This window comes from Fundulus heteroclitus, unplaced genomic scaffold (assembly GCF_011125445.2).
Source record: "Fundulus heteroclitus isolate FHET01 unplaced genomic scaffold, MU-UCD_Fhet_4.1 scaffold_784, whole genome shotgun sequence".
Classification (NCBI taxonomy): Eukaryota; Metazoa; Chordata; class Actinopteri; order Cyprinodontiformes; family Fundulidae; genus Fundulus; species Fundulus heteroclitus.
This window is the reverse complement of record NW_023397235.1, coordinates 27,935-45,226: the sequence shown is the minus strand read 5'-3', so window position 1 is coordinate 45,226 and position 17,292 is coordinate 27,935. Positions and strand designations below refer to the sequence as shown.

Here is a 17,292-nt window from a genome sequence, read left to right as displayed (position 1 = left end):
GAACCACAGCTGCCTCTTAAATATGCGTTTGTTCTTTTTACAGAATTTACATCCCAAAGTGTTTCCATTCTTTTTTTAATTTTAAAAACAGAAATAAAAAAGGTGGTTAATTTAAAAAAAAAAAAAAAAAAAGAACGATAGACATTTTCTTCAGTAGATATTAATTCTCTTTCTAAATATCGTCTCTTTGGCTCAAAACCAGCTGAAATTACTCCAGCTCATCCGGCACAAACAACCAAAGTCACATGAAGCCGCCTTCCTGGTGCTCTGAGTTGTTTTCACCGCGTCAAGAGATTAGCCGAGTCGCTGTTGGTGTTACGCGATTAACGGGCGTACCTAATAAAGTGGCCAGTGGGCGGACCTCTACTTAAGATCTGATAATCTGTTCATCTACAATGACTATATTATAGATGGATATCAAAAAGAACCCTAAAAACAAAACATTTTTTTAGAAACAAACTTGCAAAATGCTGAGTCACTGGTTGCCATAGTAATTCCCTCCTTTTCCAAGGACTCCAAAGTTGGGCCACCACAATTCATTGAATGATTCGAGGACTTAAAAAAAAAATTAGTCGAGGCAAAGTTTCTGCCAGGCTTCTTTAAATTACATTTAACTGTTCAGCGCACGACGGCTAATGATGGCTAACCTGCTGGTACGTGTACGTGTTGCCAAAAGTCCGTTCTTCACAGGAAGCACGGACGTGGGGAGAACGGGAGCACGCAGAACGTATCTCTGTGTGTTGGAACAGAAATGTACTTGTGAACTCGTCTGGACCTGCATTTCACCTCCTGTTATTAGTCGTCTTTAGATGATAATAAATTATTACTTATATTGATCATAAAATGAAATAATTGTATGAATAATGTATTCACTGTTGAATGATAATATTTTGTGTTGAATAAATTATAATTTAAGTTCTTCAGCCTTTTTTCCCCCCATACAAAACTATACACTACACCATATTTTATTGAAAACATTTTAAAACTTTTTCAGATATCTAAAAAAATGACAGAATTGTAACCAGAATCAAGATGCAACCGTGGTGCATTCTGGGAAAGCGGTCAGTCTGGAGCAGACATAAGCGTAGACGCCTCATTGGGCACAGGTTTGTATGTCGATGTCACCGCCATATTGTATGTGGCAGAAAGTAGTCAACATCTACGTTCCCTGTGTATATGTTTTAAGTATTCAGATAGAAAGATATAGATGGAGCTTATATATACTTGTAAAAAGATATATAGAGATTAACTGATAGAGATTGGCAGCCAGATTGTTATGAATATAAAAATCAATTAGTTAAATCTAAACATTGTGGTGTTCATTATTTCATAAAACTGTGTAAACCTTTTAAGATCTGGTATAGATACAGATTAGGAGCAGACTTTTTGGGTGAGTATTAAAAAGATAAAATTAACAATATGAGAAAAAAGTCATAGGAGAATAAAGTAAAAAAAAAAAAAAAAAGACAAAAGTAATATTATGGGAAAAACGTCATATTGTGACAATTAAGGTGGAACATTTCCAGAATAGTCACAGTTTGCAGAACTATTTTAGTCCTGGAGTAATAGGGCCAGGTTAGAATCTTTTAATTATTTTTATTCCTTACGAGAATAAAGTCAGGAGAATGAAGCCAAAGGGATACGAAAATACATGTAATATTACAAAAAATAAAAATATTATGAATATAAAGTGTATTCTGACATTAAAGCCCCTCTGATGCTGTTTAAGTGACTGAGTCTAACAGCATATTTGCCACATTCAACATGGCGGACGCTCTGACGCATCCGCAGCATAGGCAGACCCCGCCCAATGAGGCGTCTACGTATATGATGTCTATGGTCTGGAGGACGCACACATCTGCCCTGATGCATGCTGGTTAAAGAGGGCGGCGCGAGGCGAGAGGACCTTCCTGGTGGCCCAGAGGGAACCTTTATCTCTGTAGTTGTTCTTGCAGGAGAGGAACCTTCAGCTCAGGTTTCCCCCAGCGATGTGGGAGGAGCATCAAAGCCAAAGCAAAACACACTGAATGGCCAGGTCCATGTTTCCAGACGCTACAACAGGGAATAAAATGTGGAAGAGCAATGCAAACACGCTGAATAGGCACAGGATTTAAACCTCTTTTAGGTCTGTCGGAGGTTTGGTGAGAGCTTTAGGGAGTTTTTTAAAAAAAACAAACACGAACCACAACAACCTTAGAAACCAGAGAGGAAGCAGCGAGAGCTCTATGAAAAAGATAGATTTATTTAATGACAAATGAAAACAGAGAGAAGTCGTGGAGCTTCTGAGGAAGAGCAGCAACGTTTAACGAGACTCCACGAGAAGAACGAGGGAGGCTTCCCTCCACAGAGAAGAAAACAAAAAAAAAGGTAGAAACGAAAGAGGAGGACAGAGAATGAAAACTGTCCACAAACCTTCAGAGGACAACAGACTTCTTTTCAACTACAAACACTGAAGTTTAGCCACAACTTTTACAACTGCCTTTTAATTCTTAAAATTCAATACAAAAAAAATGAGAATTATGATATTTCTATTATTTATAACAACAGCAATGTTTTTAACAGTAGAAAGTGTCCCTCGTTCCAGGTTGGGTGTTGAGTGAGCGGCTGAGAGCGGCTTGGTTTTCACACAGACAGCCGGAGGTCGTCGTCCTCTCCGACGAAAACTAAAAAAAAAGACGTTAAAACAAAAGAAACCCGGGAAATAAAAGCCTAACGCCGACTGAAACGCAGCGCCCCCCCCTCACGTCTCCCCTCAGCTCATCCCGGTCCGGACTGCACAGAACTTTCTGAACTAAAATTAACCTCCTGTAATCCAGCGCCTCCCTTAAATCCAAACAAATCCACCAGAATCTACGGAAAGAGCAGCTGAGGTTCGCTTTGAGACCTCTCGATCCGGTCCGGATGGAAAACGCGGTGAGCTCAGCGTGGTTCCGGTCGGGTAACTCCGGTTGCTGCCATCGGTACCGTGTCGGTCAGGAGGGAGGACGAAGGTTCAGGAAAACGGGTCCAAAAGTTCCCAGTTTGAGCCGACGGGAGCAGCCGGAAAAATCAGAAACATAAGGGAAGCTAGGTAGCAGGCTAGCTTCGTATCACCGGGTCTGGTCGTCGACGCGGCGGCCGTCCTCATCCTGAAACCTCTGAGGAGGACCGAGGGGACGCCGAGAGGACAGCGGGACGTTGACATGACGGCATGGAGGGAAAAAACAAAAAAAAAAAAAACACGTCTGGGTCGGACACAGAAAAACAAAAACAAAAAAAAGAACGGAAAGTCTGAACACATCCTCGCTTTGAATCCGGGTTTATGACACATGCGCGTGCACGAGTCTCACACAAGTGTTTTAGATGTCCACTACATTTACGTCCTTGTTTTTTAACACACGCCACACATCCATCCATCCATCCATCCATCCATCCATCCATTCATCACCCCTGGGCCTTCAACGCTGCCCGAACACAGTCCAGTTCCACGTCTCAGGGGCGTAGCAGAGAGAGAGAGGGGCCGCGGGCTCCTCGCTGATCGGGCCCCCTATAATAACAGCCCCTTCCCCGGCAATCTGGCACTCTCACGCTCGTCTGTGGGTCGCTCTCAGCACATGGAGATGGTGACGTTGATGCCCAAGTTCCCGTTCTCGGCGAAGAGCTGCGCGATCGACGTGTCGAACACCAGGCAGTCGCTGTTCATGATGGCCGTGGCGATGCCCTCGTGGATGGAGCGGGGCGTGGCCTCCCAGGTGAGCCGGCGCCGGTGGCCGTTAAGCTCCAGCCGGTAGGCGAAGTTCTCGGCCTGCTTGCGAGTCCCGATGAGCTGCACGATGGCGAAGAACTGCTGGTGCCCGTCGTACTTCTCCTGCTTCTCCAGGACCAGCATGAAGTGGAAGCCGAAGCAGGACTGCATCATGACCCAGTCCACCGCGCCCGGCAGGTTGATGTCCGTCGCCAGGAAGACGATGTCCTCTCCCTGCAGGGAGACGCACACGTTAGCGCTCGCCGCTTTGAGGCTACAGAACCATCAGCCACAGAAACCCACAACTTTAACTCCACACAACTCCTCTGCTGAATTACAGCCATATTCAGTCATTTAGAACATTTCTGAGAAACCTTTGAACTTTTACGTAGGTATTAAACATACTTTTCATTAAGGCCCCATTTCTGCATAAAAACAGCTTGATTTATTGAGCTAATGCAATATTCTACACTTAACTGCTGTGTTTTTATTAGCTGGAGGTGAATAAATAAGTCATAAGTAAACAGAAAAAGTGAATTGTGTTACTGAAATAAATTAACTTTACGATAATATTCTAATTTACTGAAAATAAACAAATGTAGGGTGCATTCCAGGTAGATTACGCTGTTCTCCAGCAGAGGGCGCTCCTAAATGCTAAGCTACAGGGTAGTGTGGAGTAAAACATCCTGTCAGCTCAGATTTTATTCAGAATAAAACAACTAAAAATGACTCAGAGGAAGGAAATAGAGGAAAGGAGGTAGAAAACCGCCTGGTCAGCAGACGCCTCTCTGATTGGTTCCTGTCAATCAGCTCGTTAAAACGCTCGCCTCTATAAACCGCGCTGGTGCAGGGGGGGGTTACTATCTGAAATTTAAACTGCAAAAAGTATTCACCCCCTTGAGCTAATTCACAGTTTGCCACGTTGCAACAAACCTCAATGCATTCTTTGAGATTTTATGCAACACTCATAGTGGTGCATAAAAAAAAGAAAACGATCTAAAAAGTTTAGCATCCATCTGCATTTATCCCCCTTTATTTTGTAACCCGTAAAAGAAAAGTCACATGCAACCAACTTCCTTGTTGAGATGAGTAAACGCGTGTAATATAATCTCATCATGAAGACCAATGATCGACCATGGGCCACAGCAGACGCATCAGAGAGAAGTTTAAAACTAAATTAGTGTTTTCCCAGGACAGTGGCAGAACTACTTTTTCTGTTTCCGCACACGGACCATGAAGTGGAGAGATACGGATTAGCTGATAACACGAAGGCTGACTGGCAGGCTGCGTGTTTCTAGTTGTAAATGAATTTAATAAAGCACAATTAGTAGTCGCAGGAGCCTTTTATTATGCATGGCCGCAAGAAATTCAAGACCTGTTTTTAAAAAAAATTACAATTTGAACATAATTCTATAATTTTAACCCTTTTTAAAGACCTTCATTTTTTATTTTTATATTTAAGACTTTTTAAGACCCTGCAAATAACCCTGGATTGAGGCTGAGGTTGACCTTCCATCAGGATTACGACCCCAGGATTATCTGCCAGGATTAACCCATTTTCTGCTTATAGGCGCACAAAACGCAGCGATACGGATTTTATTTTCAAAGGCCACTATCGCTTTCTTAACATCATCGGAGCGCTTATGTGCCTCAGGATGTGTTCAATGGGGGCTTCTGAATATTTCTTTACTCAAATCTTCGTCGTGTGCTCAGGGATTATAATTTGAGGCGTCATTATGAGCATAAAACACAGACAGAAATACCAGAATCTGAGTGAAGCAGAGCGGGACTGAGGATCAGGGGATCTGCTAGCTAAACAAAACTCCGCTCCTCCAGGGATGCAGCGGTCAGGATCAGCTTTGTCCCACACAGCTGGGAGAGCCGCTCTCTGATGCCGAGTTTATCGAAGACTGTTTGGTGGAGTCTGCAGCATTAATTTGCCGTGAGAAAAAGTCGCTTTACTTTAAAAGCGTCTCTGTGGAGGCGGATCGAGAACATCGTGGAGAATTTGGCACTTCAGCTGCAAAAGTAAACTGATAATTCAGACTAGGGCTGGACGATATAGAAAAAAAGCATATCGATAAATTAGAAATCATATTGATCGATATCGATAATTATCTAAGAAATTAAATATATGCATTTTAAATGCTGCCCTGGCCATTTTTGCTGTTGCTTGCTTACCTATTTTTAAATAAATGGATTCAAACACAACCCTTTTTCCAATCAACTTTTTACGAAAACTGTAAGTGTTAAAAAAGAGAAAAAGAACACGTACTCTCTCAACTCTCTGAAGGCTGATCGAGCTTTCCTGGGTTTGTGATTGGTTAGGATGATACAATGACTGTAGAATTAACCTACATGATAGGCTAAAAAGCACAGTTTTTTAATTGAACTTTTTATTGACACCTGTTTTTTTTATATTGAACCATACGTCTATCGATCGATATATATCGTTATTGAATTATTGTCCAGACCCAATTCAGACTAATTTATTTTGGCTCTGGACGAGTTTTAACCTTCAGGATACAGCCCAGTTATTTACACACTGCCAAAAAGGGAACTAAACGTTTAATTTTCTGGAAATTAGTGTATTTGTCCTTGATTTGAGCAGGTAAAGACAATTTGCCAATTTAATGAGTGCTTTGGAATAAGATAATTGGATACGTTGCACTTGAAATAAGATGGAGACGAGTTGTTCCTATTTAAAGCGCAAGAATCCTATTTCATTGGCATGTTTATATTTACCTGCTTAAATCAAGGGCAAATACACTAATTTCAAGAACGTTTAACTTACTTTTGTTCACTTTTTGCAGTGTAATTGTAAGTTGATTAAAGAGACTTTGAGCTGACAGTAAAGGCCTCCAAGGACTAAAATGTTTGGACTTTTTTTTTTTAGCAGGTGCAAAAATAAATCAAACCAGAGCAGCTGTTGTGAAAAGTCTGTGCTGACATTTCACCACATTGTTGTTGAACTAGACTAGTAAAGGTAGCCAGGACTGAGCCGCTCTAACACAGAGTGTGAGCTTCTGACCTGCAGCGTGGTGATGGACTTGTGCTGATGCATCAGGTGCGGCATGACGGCGTCCAGCGATCCCTGCCACTTGCAGGAGGCGCCGGGACAGGGGCAGGAGTACGGCCGGAACTCGCACAGCTCCTCGTGCTCCGTCTTGTCGGTGTGCGGCAGCGTGACCTCGCAGCCCGACGAGGCGTACTTGCAGGGGAACAGGACCGAGTTGGCCACCTTCTCCATGGCCAGGTTCCTGATGGAGCCCAGCGGACCTCTGCAGGTGGGACAGCAGGTGAGCTTGGGCCGGCAGTTGGAACACACCTGGGAGGAGAGGCGGGATAAAGTTTTTACTCGGCGCTCGGTGTATGAAGACCACAGTTCCTCGCTGTTAACCTGAGTTAATCTGTCTGAACAGTGACGGGGGGGGGGAGGGACGTACCAGGTGTCCGGACTGACACTGCAGGATGGGCGGCAGCACATAGTCGAAGCAGACAGGACACTCGAACAGGCTGGCCAGGTCGCTGTTGGAGGCGGTGGTGCCCGAGAGGGTGGGCACGCGCTGAGAGGGGGGGCACTTGGAGGTTCCTGTGGGCAGCGCGGTGGCGGTCTGGCGACTCATTTCTGGTGAAGAGAGGGTGAACAGAGCAGGGGAAGAATTAAAGTACGGACTTTTGCTGTGAAGATCTGCTTCAGGCTGTGTCTGAATTCCCACTGTGGGACATTTTGCTGCCGCTCCACAACAACCTGTGGGTGTTTACATCTGAGGACGCCGGTGAGTTTGTCGGGGGGATGAAAGCATTTTTAGCATATTCTCCTTTCCAAGTCTTTCTTTCCATCATAAAATTAAACATTAACATGACTCCAATTAAAATCTGATTTTAAAACCTCTGCTTCATTTTTTTTCCATCTTAACGACTAATTTTAAACCTCTTATCCTATTTTAATTTAATCTTTTCAATTTTAAATACTTTAAATTTTAGTATTATTTTGGTGGAATAATCCTAATTTACTTATTCTATATATTTTTTTTATCTTTATCACATTTGATTTTTATCATCATCATTCCTTATGTAATTATCTTATTTCTATAATTCTTATTATTGTTTTTTTTTTTCATTCTTAATCTTTATTGTAGTAATAGTATTCAATCTGTATAATCTGATTGAATTTGACTTTGGAAAGTGACTTGTGATGACATGTTTCATGAATTGGCGGTATATAAATAAAATTGAATATTATCATTATTATAAAAATCTTTATTCTTGTGATAATAATAATAATAATAATAATAATAATAATAATAATAATAATAATAATAATAATAATAATTATTATTATTATTATTATTATTATTATTATTATTATTATTATTATTATTATTATTATTATAATATTTGCCACATATCTTGCCAAATACCCAAAATATTAATTTCCGGGTTTCAAGATCAACCCTTGAAGTCAGGATTCTGACCATCGGCGCTCGCTGAGCAGCTCGGTTTCCAACATGGCCGCCCGCATACAGAACGTGATAAAAGCTGCTGACATAAACTATTTCAGTTTCCTCCTACCAGTGGTGCACACGGTGCTGGAAAATAAATACGCGTGAGCATGTTGGTTACATTTGTTTTAGAACATGAAATATTGCGGTTTGCTCTTTTTGGGGCTTTATGCCTTTAGCAAGAAAAGCTAATCTTTTCCATCAGCAAGTTTCTCTTTGAAAAGTCAGACCCAGCTGTGAAACTCAACTTTAAAGACGAATCAAAAGCAGAACAAACATCAGAGTGTTGACAGCAGACAGACTCGCAGTTCATAGCTTCAGAAAATAAAATTAAAAAACAGCTACATGGGAGAAGGAGGAAATATTCAAACTAGTGCTGGGCGAAATGGTTTAATAAGAAAACCTCAGATTTTATTATACCAAATCTGATTAATCTATTTTTTTCCTACTTTTTGTTTCACAAGAAGAAATTAAGGAAATAATTTTAAAAACATGCTTTTATGTCAAGCATGTTGCCTGGGAGTTGACCTGAATTCAAAGCACAACTAAATCCAAGCTGTGAGACATGCTAGTAAAACAAGATGGCCGCCCTGCCATAGTAAACATGTAAATGTTCGCTGCTAGTAGTTTTACACAATGAGCTGAGAACAGGCTCCACTTCACTTATCTAACTTCAAACTAGCTAAAAAAAAGGGAAGGTAAATTCATAAATTAAAGTGCCTTGTATTATGGTAAAGAAAAAGTTTATACTTTACAATATTTTTACGCTGTATTTTGCTAAAGATATATTCTGCATTGCTGCTGTTCTCTTCATGGATGCCCAATGAGAGCGTTGGCAAAATTAAATCCAGATTTTCCAAAAATTAAATGTAAAAAATTTTTTTTAAAATTCAAATGAATCAATTAAATGGATTTAGTCCAAACGAACAATCAGGGAGGATAGACGAGACCAGAGATGCAGGAGTTTGGCTGAAAGAGCCCATTTCCCACCCAACATCCTTTGTTCTTGGTCTTTTCATCCCACTGACGTACAGCAGTCGGACAGACAGGCTCACTGTGGAGCGACGGCGTTGTGCGTGGGAGGAGAAGCTCAGGTGGGGAGACAGCAGCACAATATGTACACAGACAACGTGAAGCTGAAAAAAGCTGTTCAATATTTAATCCTGCACAGCAGCAGCAGCATCAGCAGCTTGTGTAGAAAAGCTTCCTGGGTTCTGGCCTTTGGTTATTTTAGGAGCTGCATCATTTTCATATTTAAGTTCTCGGCGAGCAGCCGGCTGGTCTGCAGACGGAGCTGCGCCGCGCGGATGTGCACGCTGGATGCAGCTGCAGAGGTAAACAACCGCCTCTTAGCATCTGCCGGCCTTAGCAGCTATTAATAGAAGCTCTTAACATGCTAACAGCAGCAGCAGGCGCAGCGAGACCAAATTAGTTCAGAGACGCCTGCGAGTCACGGTGCAGTCTGGAGCTTCTGGCGGCTCAGCGCAGACGCAGCTTCGGTTTCTGGGCCGACGGTTCACCTCGCTTTCGAATTGTTGTGCAGAGCCGTCAGACGGAGGATCTTACATCCGGAAGAATATTTTAAAAGTTGACTTTTCACAACAACAACCCATTTTAACTGTATTTGAGCACAAACTGATCAGCTGACTTCCTGTCATTTAATTTTATGTCATCTTTATGTGGATAAATCTTCAAGTGCGAGAGAAAAAGTCCATCTGAAATCCCTTAAAATCCGAGCCCCAGGCTGATAAGCTAATATTGTGTTAGCAGCAGTCGACAAGCTGCAGCCATCGTCCCTTTGCCTCACAATTATACCATATGTGAAGATACAGCTGAATGGTAAGATGATTATATGAATGGGCATAAATAAATAAAAAGGTGTCACTGTCTTTCTGCTTTGGGAACTAAATAAATTCTTCCCATTTCAACAAGGTTTTAATTTAAAAAGGCGCTTCTCTAAAGATTTTACCACCTCTTCAACAAATGCATAACCAGTATAGAGACACGGCATAAAGGAAACTAAAAGTTAATAAACATTTCTTGGAATGACTGCATTCGTCCTTGATTTAAGCTGCGAGTTTAAATGATCGGCCAATGGAACAAGAATAGGAACAACTCATTTCCATCATCTTTTTTTCAAGTGCAGTATATCTAATTATCTTATTTTAGGGGACAAAATACTCTTTCTAGTGGCAGATTATCAAATTAAGGGCAAACAGTCATTTCAAGTAAATTTTACTTGCTTTTAGTTCCCTCTGTGCAGAGTGCATGCTGCTACCCAACCTTTACTGGAGTCCAAGCTGTTCTTCACAGTATGCGTGTTGCATACTGTGAAGAACTGATATTATATTATGACACATTTGGGATGAATTGTGCAGGTATACAACACTCATGTCACCAGAGCAGAGCCAAGAAGGGGCAGCAAAGAAGCCACTATTGTCTTAGAAAAAAACTAAAGATTAAAAAAGGCTGAAATCTTGCAGGATGTAGTGAAAAGCTTTTTTTTTTTCCCTGACAGATCCTCCTCCAGATTGTTTAGGAGATCTGGAGAAGAAAAGATGTTCATGTGTGGGGCTGCTTCTCCACCGAGGTAGTGGGCTTCCTTGCTCTTTAAATATAGTCAGGTAGACCAAAAATCTGATAGATCTGATAAAAAAAAAAAACAGTAACTAATTAAATGTTGAACTCCTGTCAAAAATGCACAAGAAAAGAAAATTGTGCAGCGATGAAACTGCTGTAGGACCAGAACACCGGTGCCAGTGTGGAGGACACGGACTTTAATGCTCATGCACATTGCAGATACGCTGGAATAATTATTTCAACATCTCAGAGGCCGTGGGAGCTGATTTTCAGCACGTCGGACAACAACAAGCTGCTACGTGTCCGTCAGGCGGGTAAACACAGTACGGCTGTTTTGAGCCGCCTCGTATGGTGCCAGCAAGGTGACGCTGCCAAGATTAAAGCCGAGCAAACTGCAGCTCCTTTTGTCGTTGGCAGGAAGCTCATCGGGTCCGATCAGACGGTTTCCGCAGCTTCTGGGCATCGCGTTTCACTCTGTGGACACCCAGCCACTACAAGTTTTATTTACTTTATAGAGTAATACTGTAGAAAAGACAGATTCCCTTCCCAACATAAGTCTGTTAGAAACATTTGCGTCTATATATCTAAGTCTGCCAGAATACTGACAAGCTCAGTTGGCTAAATCCTCCTGAGGCGCCTTGATGTTGGGCCGGCCCACAAACGCTTATTTAAATAACGAACATCTGAAATCACAGTGAGGATGTTCAACACGCTCTCAGTAGACAGCTGTGGGGCACAAATACTACGGCCCCAAGCTTGGATTGTCCGGTAAAAACGCATGAATTACAGACGTTCTGCCAGATGGTGTTGGTTGTCCTTGCTGGCTCATGGAAGGATTGAATCTTTTCTGTTCAATAAATTAACATTATGAGTGAAAATCTTATTACATTTAGCTTATATAAAATGTATTTTCTAGTTTGTTGGTTTATGCAGGTCAAAATAGAAGCAAAATTAAACTAGAGTATTGGAGAGTTAATAATAATTGCAGATTAAGGGAAAAAATGTAATATTAATTGTTAAAACGAGCATCGCACTGGGGTGTGAAAACTAACCGAGAACGGACTGAAAAAGAAGGTATCAATCAGGCAGGTAGGAAAATATACAATTGTTAATGAAAATTGTACCAATATTGATTAATCCACATTTTCCCTTTTATTTTCTTTCTTTACCGTTACTCAGCGCCAACCCCGCTTACAATCTCAGGGGACGCTGTTAGGCTGCACCCCATTGGTCAAATGTATTATTTATGCGCCAAGTATTAATGCCAGACATCCGAAAAGCCGTATTTTGCAGACCATCGATTATTGAGAAAATTAAAGGATTTTAAGGGCACCTTATATTCCGAAAACAGTTAATTCAAAATATTTCACAGTACTGCACACACTGATACCTGGATCTGATATATAGTGCAGCAGGAATGCATAAAAACATCGGCTTTAATGTCGGTATTGGCTGTTAGTCACTTTTTATGGGTGTGAATGGGTGAATGACTGTAGTGTGAAGCGCTTTGGAGGTCGTCAAGACTAGTTAAAGCGCTATACAAGTACAAGCCATTTACTTTTTAATATATCTGTATTGGTCCGATAAGTAAACCTGGGCCGATATTAATAATTAATAACCGATGTTTATTTCCATCTTAGCCATGGTGCATTTGTTTGGTCATGTGACATTGATGCAGCATGAGATTCAGGGCGTTTAACCAACATAGAGAAGCTATGTGAGCTGTGCAGCCATGTTCTTAAGGTGTTGAAAGGGTAGGGAAATATATCAGAAAATATCAGTTATCGATCATAACAGCAGTTTTAACATCAGAGATTAGCCCAGATTTTAATATCTGTGCATCACTGTAGTGTCGTTCTGTGGAGAGCGCAATAAAAACCTCCAGCTCAGCGTAAAGTAATAATAATATCAAAGAACATTAAAAACAGAAAACTGTTCCTAACAGTTCTGGACATGAGCGGCTAGAGCAACAATAATTCAGCTTTCTCATTTATACTCACCTTCGTCCATAAGATTTCCAAAGAAGGCTTTCGTCTGACCTTGAAATGTGGGGACCTCTGGAAAGACAAAAAAACAAATAAAAAAAAAGGTTAAAAAGCCGTCGGTGACTAAACAGAGCATCAGCAGCTTAGTGCAGGCCTCAGTGTGACGAGTTTCTCTGAGGTTTGTGTGACGAAAGAAGTTAAACAATGAAATCAACATGGAGGTCAACATGTAAACGGCTCTACGGTCGTTGATGATTATAATAATCAAGAATTGGTGGCCAATTTTTATGGACCGCTAAACTTTCTAACAATAGTTTTTCTCCACTCCTGTGTGTGAAACCTGGTCTCTGGCTGCAGTCCGCGGGCATCCTGCGCTAATTTACGTATTTATGGGTCTAAATCAGTGGAGATGAGCTGCAGTCACAGTCACCTCCAGCAGAACCACCATGGCAGGTTAGGGGTTTGCCTCCGTGATGAATTAGTCGGGCTGTGGAGGGTTTCAGACGCTGTAACCTGGAAGCACCGACAGATGAGCTGACAGGAACCGGCCAGAGGAAAGCAAAGCTGCTGAAGGCATGCCATGAAGGGTAAACACGCTCCTCTGTCTGCTGCGTTTTAGTCTGGGCCCGTCTTTGATTAACTGCCTGTGTTGATGTGCAAACTACAGCCGACCGGATCCGTTTCCCCTGCTTCCCGTTTTAAACTCAAACCGTACGTCATGTCGGTGTCTAGGCGAGTAACATTTAGACCAGGAGCGCGCAGATTATACGTACTGTTGATATGTACGATTAATATGCAAGGTATATGGAAATGTTATATTGTAATCGCCGTTTTGATAGAAACCGATACTGTTTGCTTTGAAGTTACAGTCACGACTGATTTTACGCCCGTTTTTGTTCGTTTCCAGTTCATTCAACATGATGAATATTCAGTCGATTTTTTTTCCACAATTAAAAAATATCAAAGACTTCATTTGATTTATTTTTGTACACTAATGTGGCCATTTCCTACTTTAATGTCTCTTAAGTACTCTAAAGTGATGTAAATAAAGTTGTTTATTTTTGTGAAATCAGGCAGCAGAGCTTTGAAGACGATCAGATCAGCGTTAATATTCTGTTTTTACAGCCGCTGTCTCCAGGCTGGTTGACATCAGGAAGGACCCCGTCTAGTGTGTCCATTTAAGCAGACTGACGAAGGCTCATTCAAAGCATTTAGGGCTTTTACCTGCTGCTAATGTAACAAGCATTACTAAGACACTGCATTAAGCGCTTGTTCTTGCTGTGCTGGCAGCTCGTGCTGTGCACTCATATTACTAAAAGGCAAATATGAATATAGTCCATATGCCTGACTCTGATTCCTACCAGGTCAGATCCAGAATGGTCCGATTTTCTTAAGAGCCTAAACCAGAGTCTTAATATACCGTCCAAAATATAAATAAGCAGCTAGATAATGTTCTGCTGCATGTTAGATTTCACTAAGATCGCAGGATCCTCTCACTTCTTGGCACAACACGTCTTCTTCCACACCACGTTCAAGTTAATTTCACTAAAATGACGCCTTCCACTAATCGGCCAATCAAGATGGTCGTGTCCAACAAGCGTCACAGAAACAGGAAGTGGCATGGCTCACATTGAATCCCCCCCCCCCCCCCAACCGCTTCACACATACTCACCAACTCAACTGTGCTGTTGGGCCACTAAGGGAAACCCTCTCATTGCTTATCGGTCCTTAAAAGAACCCGATTTTCTGTTTTAATTTAAAAACAGGAACCAAATCGTTCCACCTTATAAAAGCAGATCTTACAGTGGATTTATTCAATTTAAACAAAGTTTCTTGCTTTCATGGCTGCTGAACACGGAGGACTGAGCAGAAAACTCCTGGCAAGGGTTTAAGGCTGCAGAACTGACTATATCTGTTTATATAATAAAAAATAGATCCACTGTGAACACAAAGATTATCCTTGTCTTTTCTTAGAAAGCTCAATTCCTGATTTACTATATTTCTAATAGGACTGCACGATACAACTGCACAAACACTGGTATTAGCCGATGTTAGTTATATTTTAACATGTCCGTATAGATCCTGGACGGCGTGGGCAGTGGTAACGCAGAGGATAGAGCAGGGCGCTAAAGTCCTAAGAGGACTGCATGTTCCCCGGTTTGAATCCCACAACTTAATGGTTGCTTTATGCTTGACGCATGTCGGTTCTGCGCAGAAATTAAACGTACGGACACAACGCCTGCAGCATTTATGCTCCGTTTTCATTGCAATGTGTGTATGTATTATTATTTATTTTTTCATTTGTGTTGAAAGTGTATAGAATAAAACCACAAATAACAATCAATCAATGTCAGTTATTAACAACAACCGGAATATTAACATTGGAAACAGATGTTAGCCCATATTTTCATATAGTTCGTCCCTAATTTCTAGGCTGGCGTTGATCCTCCTGGTTTTGGATTCCTCTCCTGCAGCTCAGAGAACAAAACATCCTGCTCCACAACCCGTGATGTAACTTTTAAAACCGCGACATCTTTCTACAGATCAATGAACGGATGCAAGACGTTTCAAAGAAGAGTCTCGTTCACGCCCACAGCTTCATACAGATGTAAAGCGTCATTATGTGTCAACCATAAACAGAAGAGGCCACGAGTTTCTCCATCAACACGTTTCACTTTGTTTCTGAACAAAACAGGAAAAAAGCTTAGGTGGACACATGTTTGCTTTCCAAACAGCTTCTCCCAGCAGGACTGAATCCAGAACTTGGCATTACTGTCAGACATAAACAAAATCTGCACCAGTGGAAAAGTCGAAACATGTTGTTTGCATCAACTAAGCTGAAATCTAAGTAGTTCCCCTTCCTCACAGGGAAAGTTATTTTAAAATCTCAGCGATGGAAAAAAAAAAAAAAGTAATTAACTGATACTGCTGTTGTCTAAAGCATCTTGTCACACAAAAGGGAATTAAACATCTGTTGATAATATTGCCCCAGTTTTTCTATAGGGACAGATATGGATAGGTTTTTAAAAAAAAATTACTAATTGGTGGGAATGCGACAATATGAAAATTTGGGCCGATATCAATATCCAATGTTACTATTGCCGCTTTAATGTCAGATATTTACTGATGTATGTTTGTGTGTATGTTTTACATTTACGTTTCTGTGATGGTCAAATATTTGTAAAAGACTGAAAACTATGCTCTAAGGCTGGGGGATATGTCCTAAAATCAATATCCCGACATATTGAGCAGTTCACCTCGATAACGATAAATGGACAACGGTCGGACACTTCCGTCTTTTTCTTCTTCTACTGTCTACGTTTGGCTTCTCTCTATAAACATCGGTTGTTAATATCTGCCCAGCATTACTTATATTAAAAAAATAAAATAAAATTAAAGCTGATATGACGTGCATCCCTATTCATCACACTGTTGTTGTTTGGAATATTAATAGTGCAAAGGATGGTTGGGAATGCAACAGTTGCTGACTTAAATTGCAAGTGTTTTGATTTCTGTCTGCTTGAGGAAGTTTCCCTGCAGCAGATGACCACCAGGGAGGCCGGTGATGTAGCAGAAGACAGTAAAGGTCACGGAGAACATAAATTAGAAAGAGGAGGGAGGAAAAACGTGGATTTATCAGAACTGACGTCAGCAATGTTTACCCAAAACATTGGCTGTCACGTGATTTTTTATATTATTAAAAACCTAATCTAAACAACTTTTCAAGAGTCAACACAAGTTGTCGAGTATTTTCAAAACCAGTTTTGGTTATTCTTCTGTATCTTCACAATGGATAAATATTTAAAAAGAGGCAGAGTCTGGATAACTTCCCTTTAGTTTGAATGGAGCATCAGGAAGAACCTCAACAAATCAGAGAAAAATCACAACGACCTCTGCAAGAGGAAACGACTCCTGTCTAGGGTTAACATATCTGGGCTGAGCTCTTCTACAAACTGCTTCTGGGCTTCTACTTTAGCATTTTGTTAAATAATGAGTTAAACATGGGGATTATAAGAATCTACACATTTTTGTGAAATTCTGGACCTCTGAGTAGATCAACTCTGAACCTGCTTGAATAGTACTAGTCAGTTGTATTAACTGTAGGATCCACAGCTAATTAAATAACTCTCTGCTGAAATGGGCTCCTGATTTTGGTAGTTTGGTCCTAGGGCTGGGCGATACTTTGATTCTATTAATTAATTTGAATTTGCAATTTATGAAGAGTTCCTTTTTGGAGAAAAAAATAAATAAATCAAGAATTTCAGTCCTGGAAGGGGAAATTGTTTCGTTGAATATATGTTTAGGAAAACATATTGTGGAAATACTATAAAGAGGAAACTTTACCATAAGACGAGGTTTTCTGCTATATGCATTTGATCGTGGCGCAGCTCCACACCAAAATAAAAGCCGCCACACCTTCAGAATCAATTAAAAAATATGTTAAAACAATGTAAAGCAAGTGATATAGCATAGCTAAGTCATATTTGTGCACTTATTC

The 17,292-nt window shown here is 40.9% G+C and overlaps 1 protein-coding gene across 3 annotated transcripts in view; it reads right to left on the bottom strand.

Annotated features, from left to right (window-relative positions):
* Positions 1–2,221: 2,221 nt before the first annotated feature.
* The window catches only part of LOC105929651 (siah E3 ubiquitin protein ligase 1), a 30,980-nt gene continuing 15,909 nt past the window's right edge, over positions 2,222–17,292 (bottom strand). For all 3 annotated transcript variants that reach the window (XM_012867505.3, XM_012867503.3, XM_036134270.1), the window contains exons 2-5: positions 12,810–12,866; positions 7,171–7,352; positions 6,756–7,052; positions 2,222–3,958 (exon numbers count right to left, since the gene is read on the bottom strand). In XM_012867505.3, the coding sequence (XP_012722959.1) occupies positions 3,587–3,958; positions 6,756–7,052; positions 7,171–7,352; positions 12,810–12,819 (861 nt within the window). In that variant the 5' untranslated portion in view covers positions 12,820–12,866 and the 3' untranslated portion in view covers positions 2,222–3,586. The remainder of the gene's footprint in view (positions 3,959–6,755; positions 7,053–7,170; positions 7,353–12,809; positions 12,867–17,292) is intronic.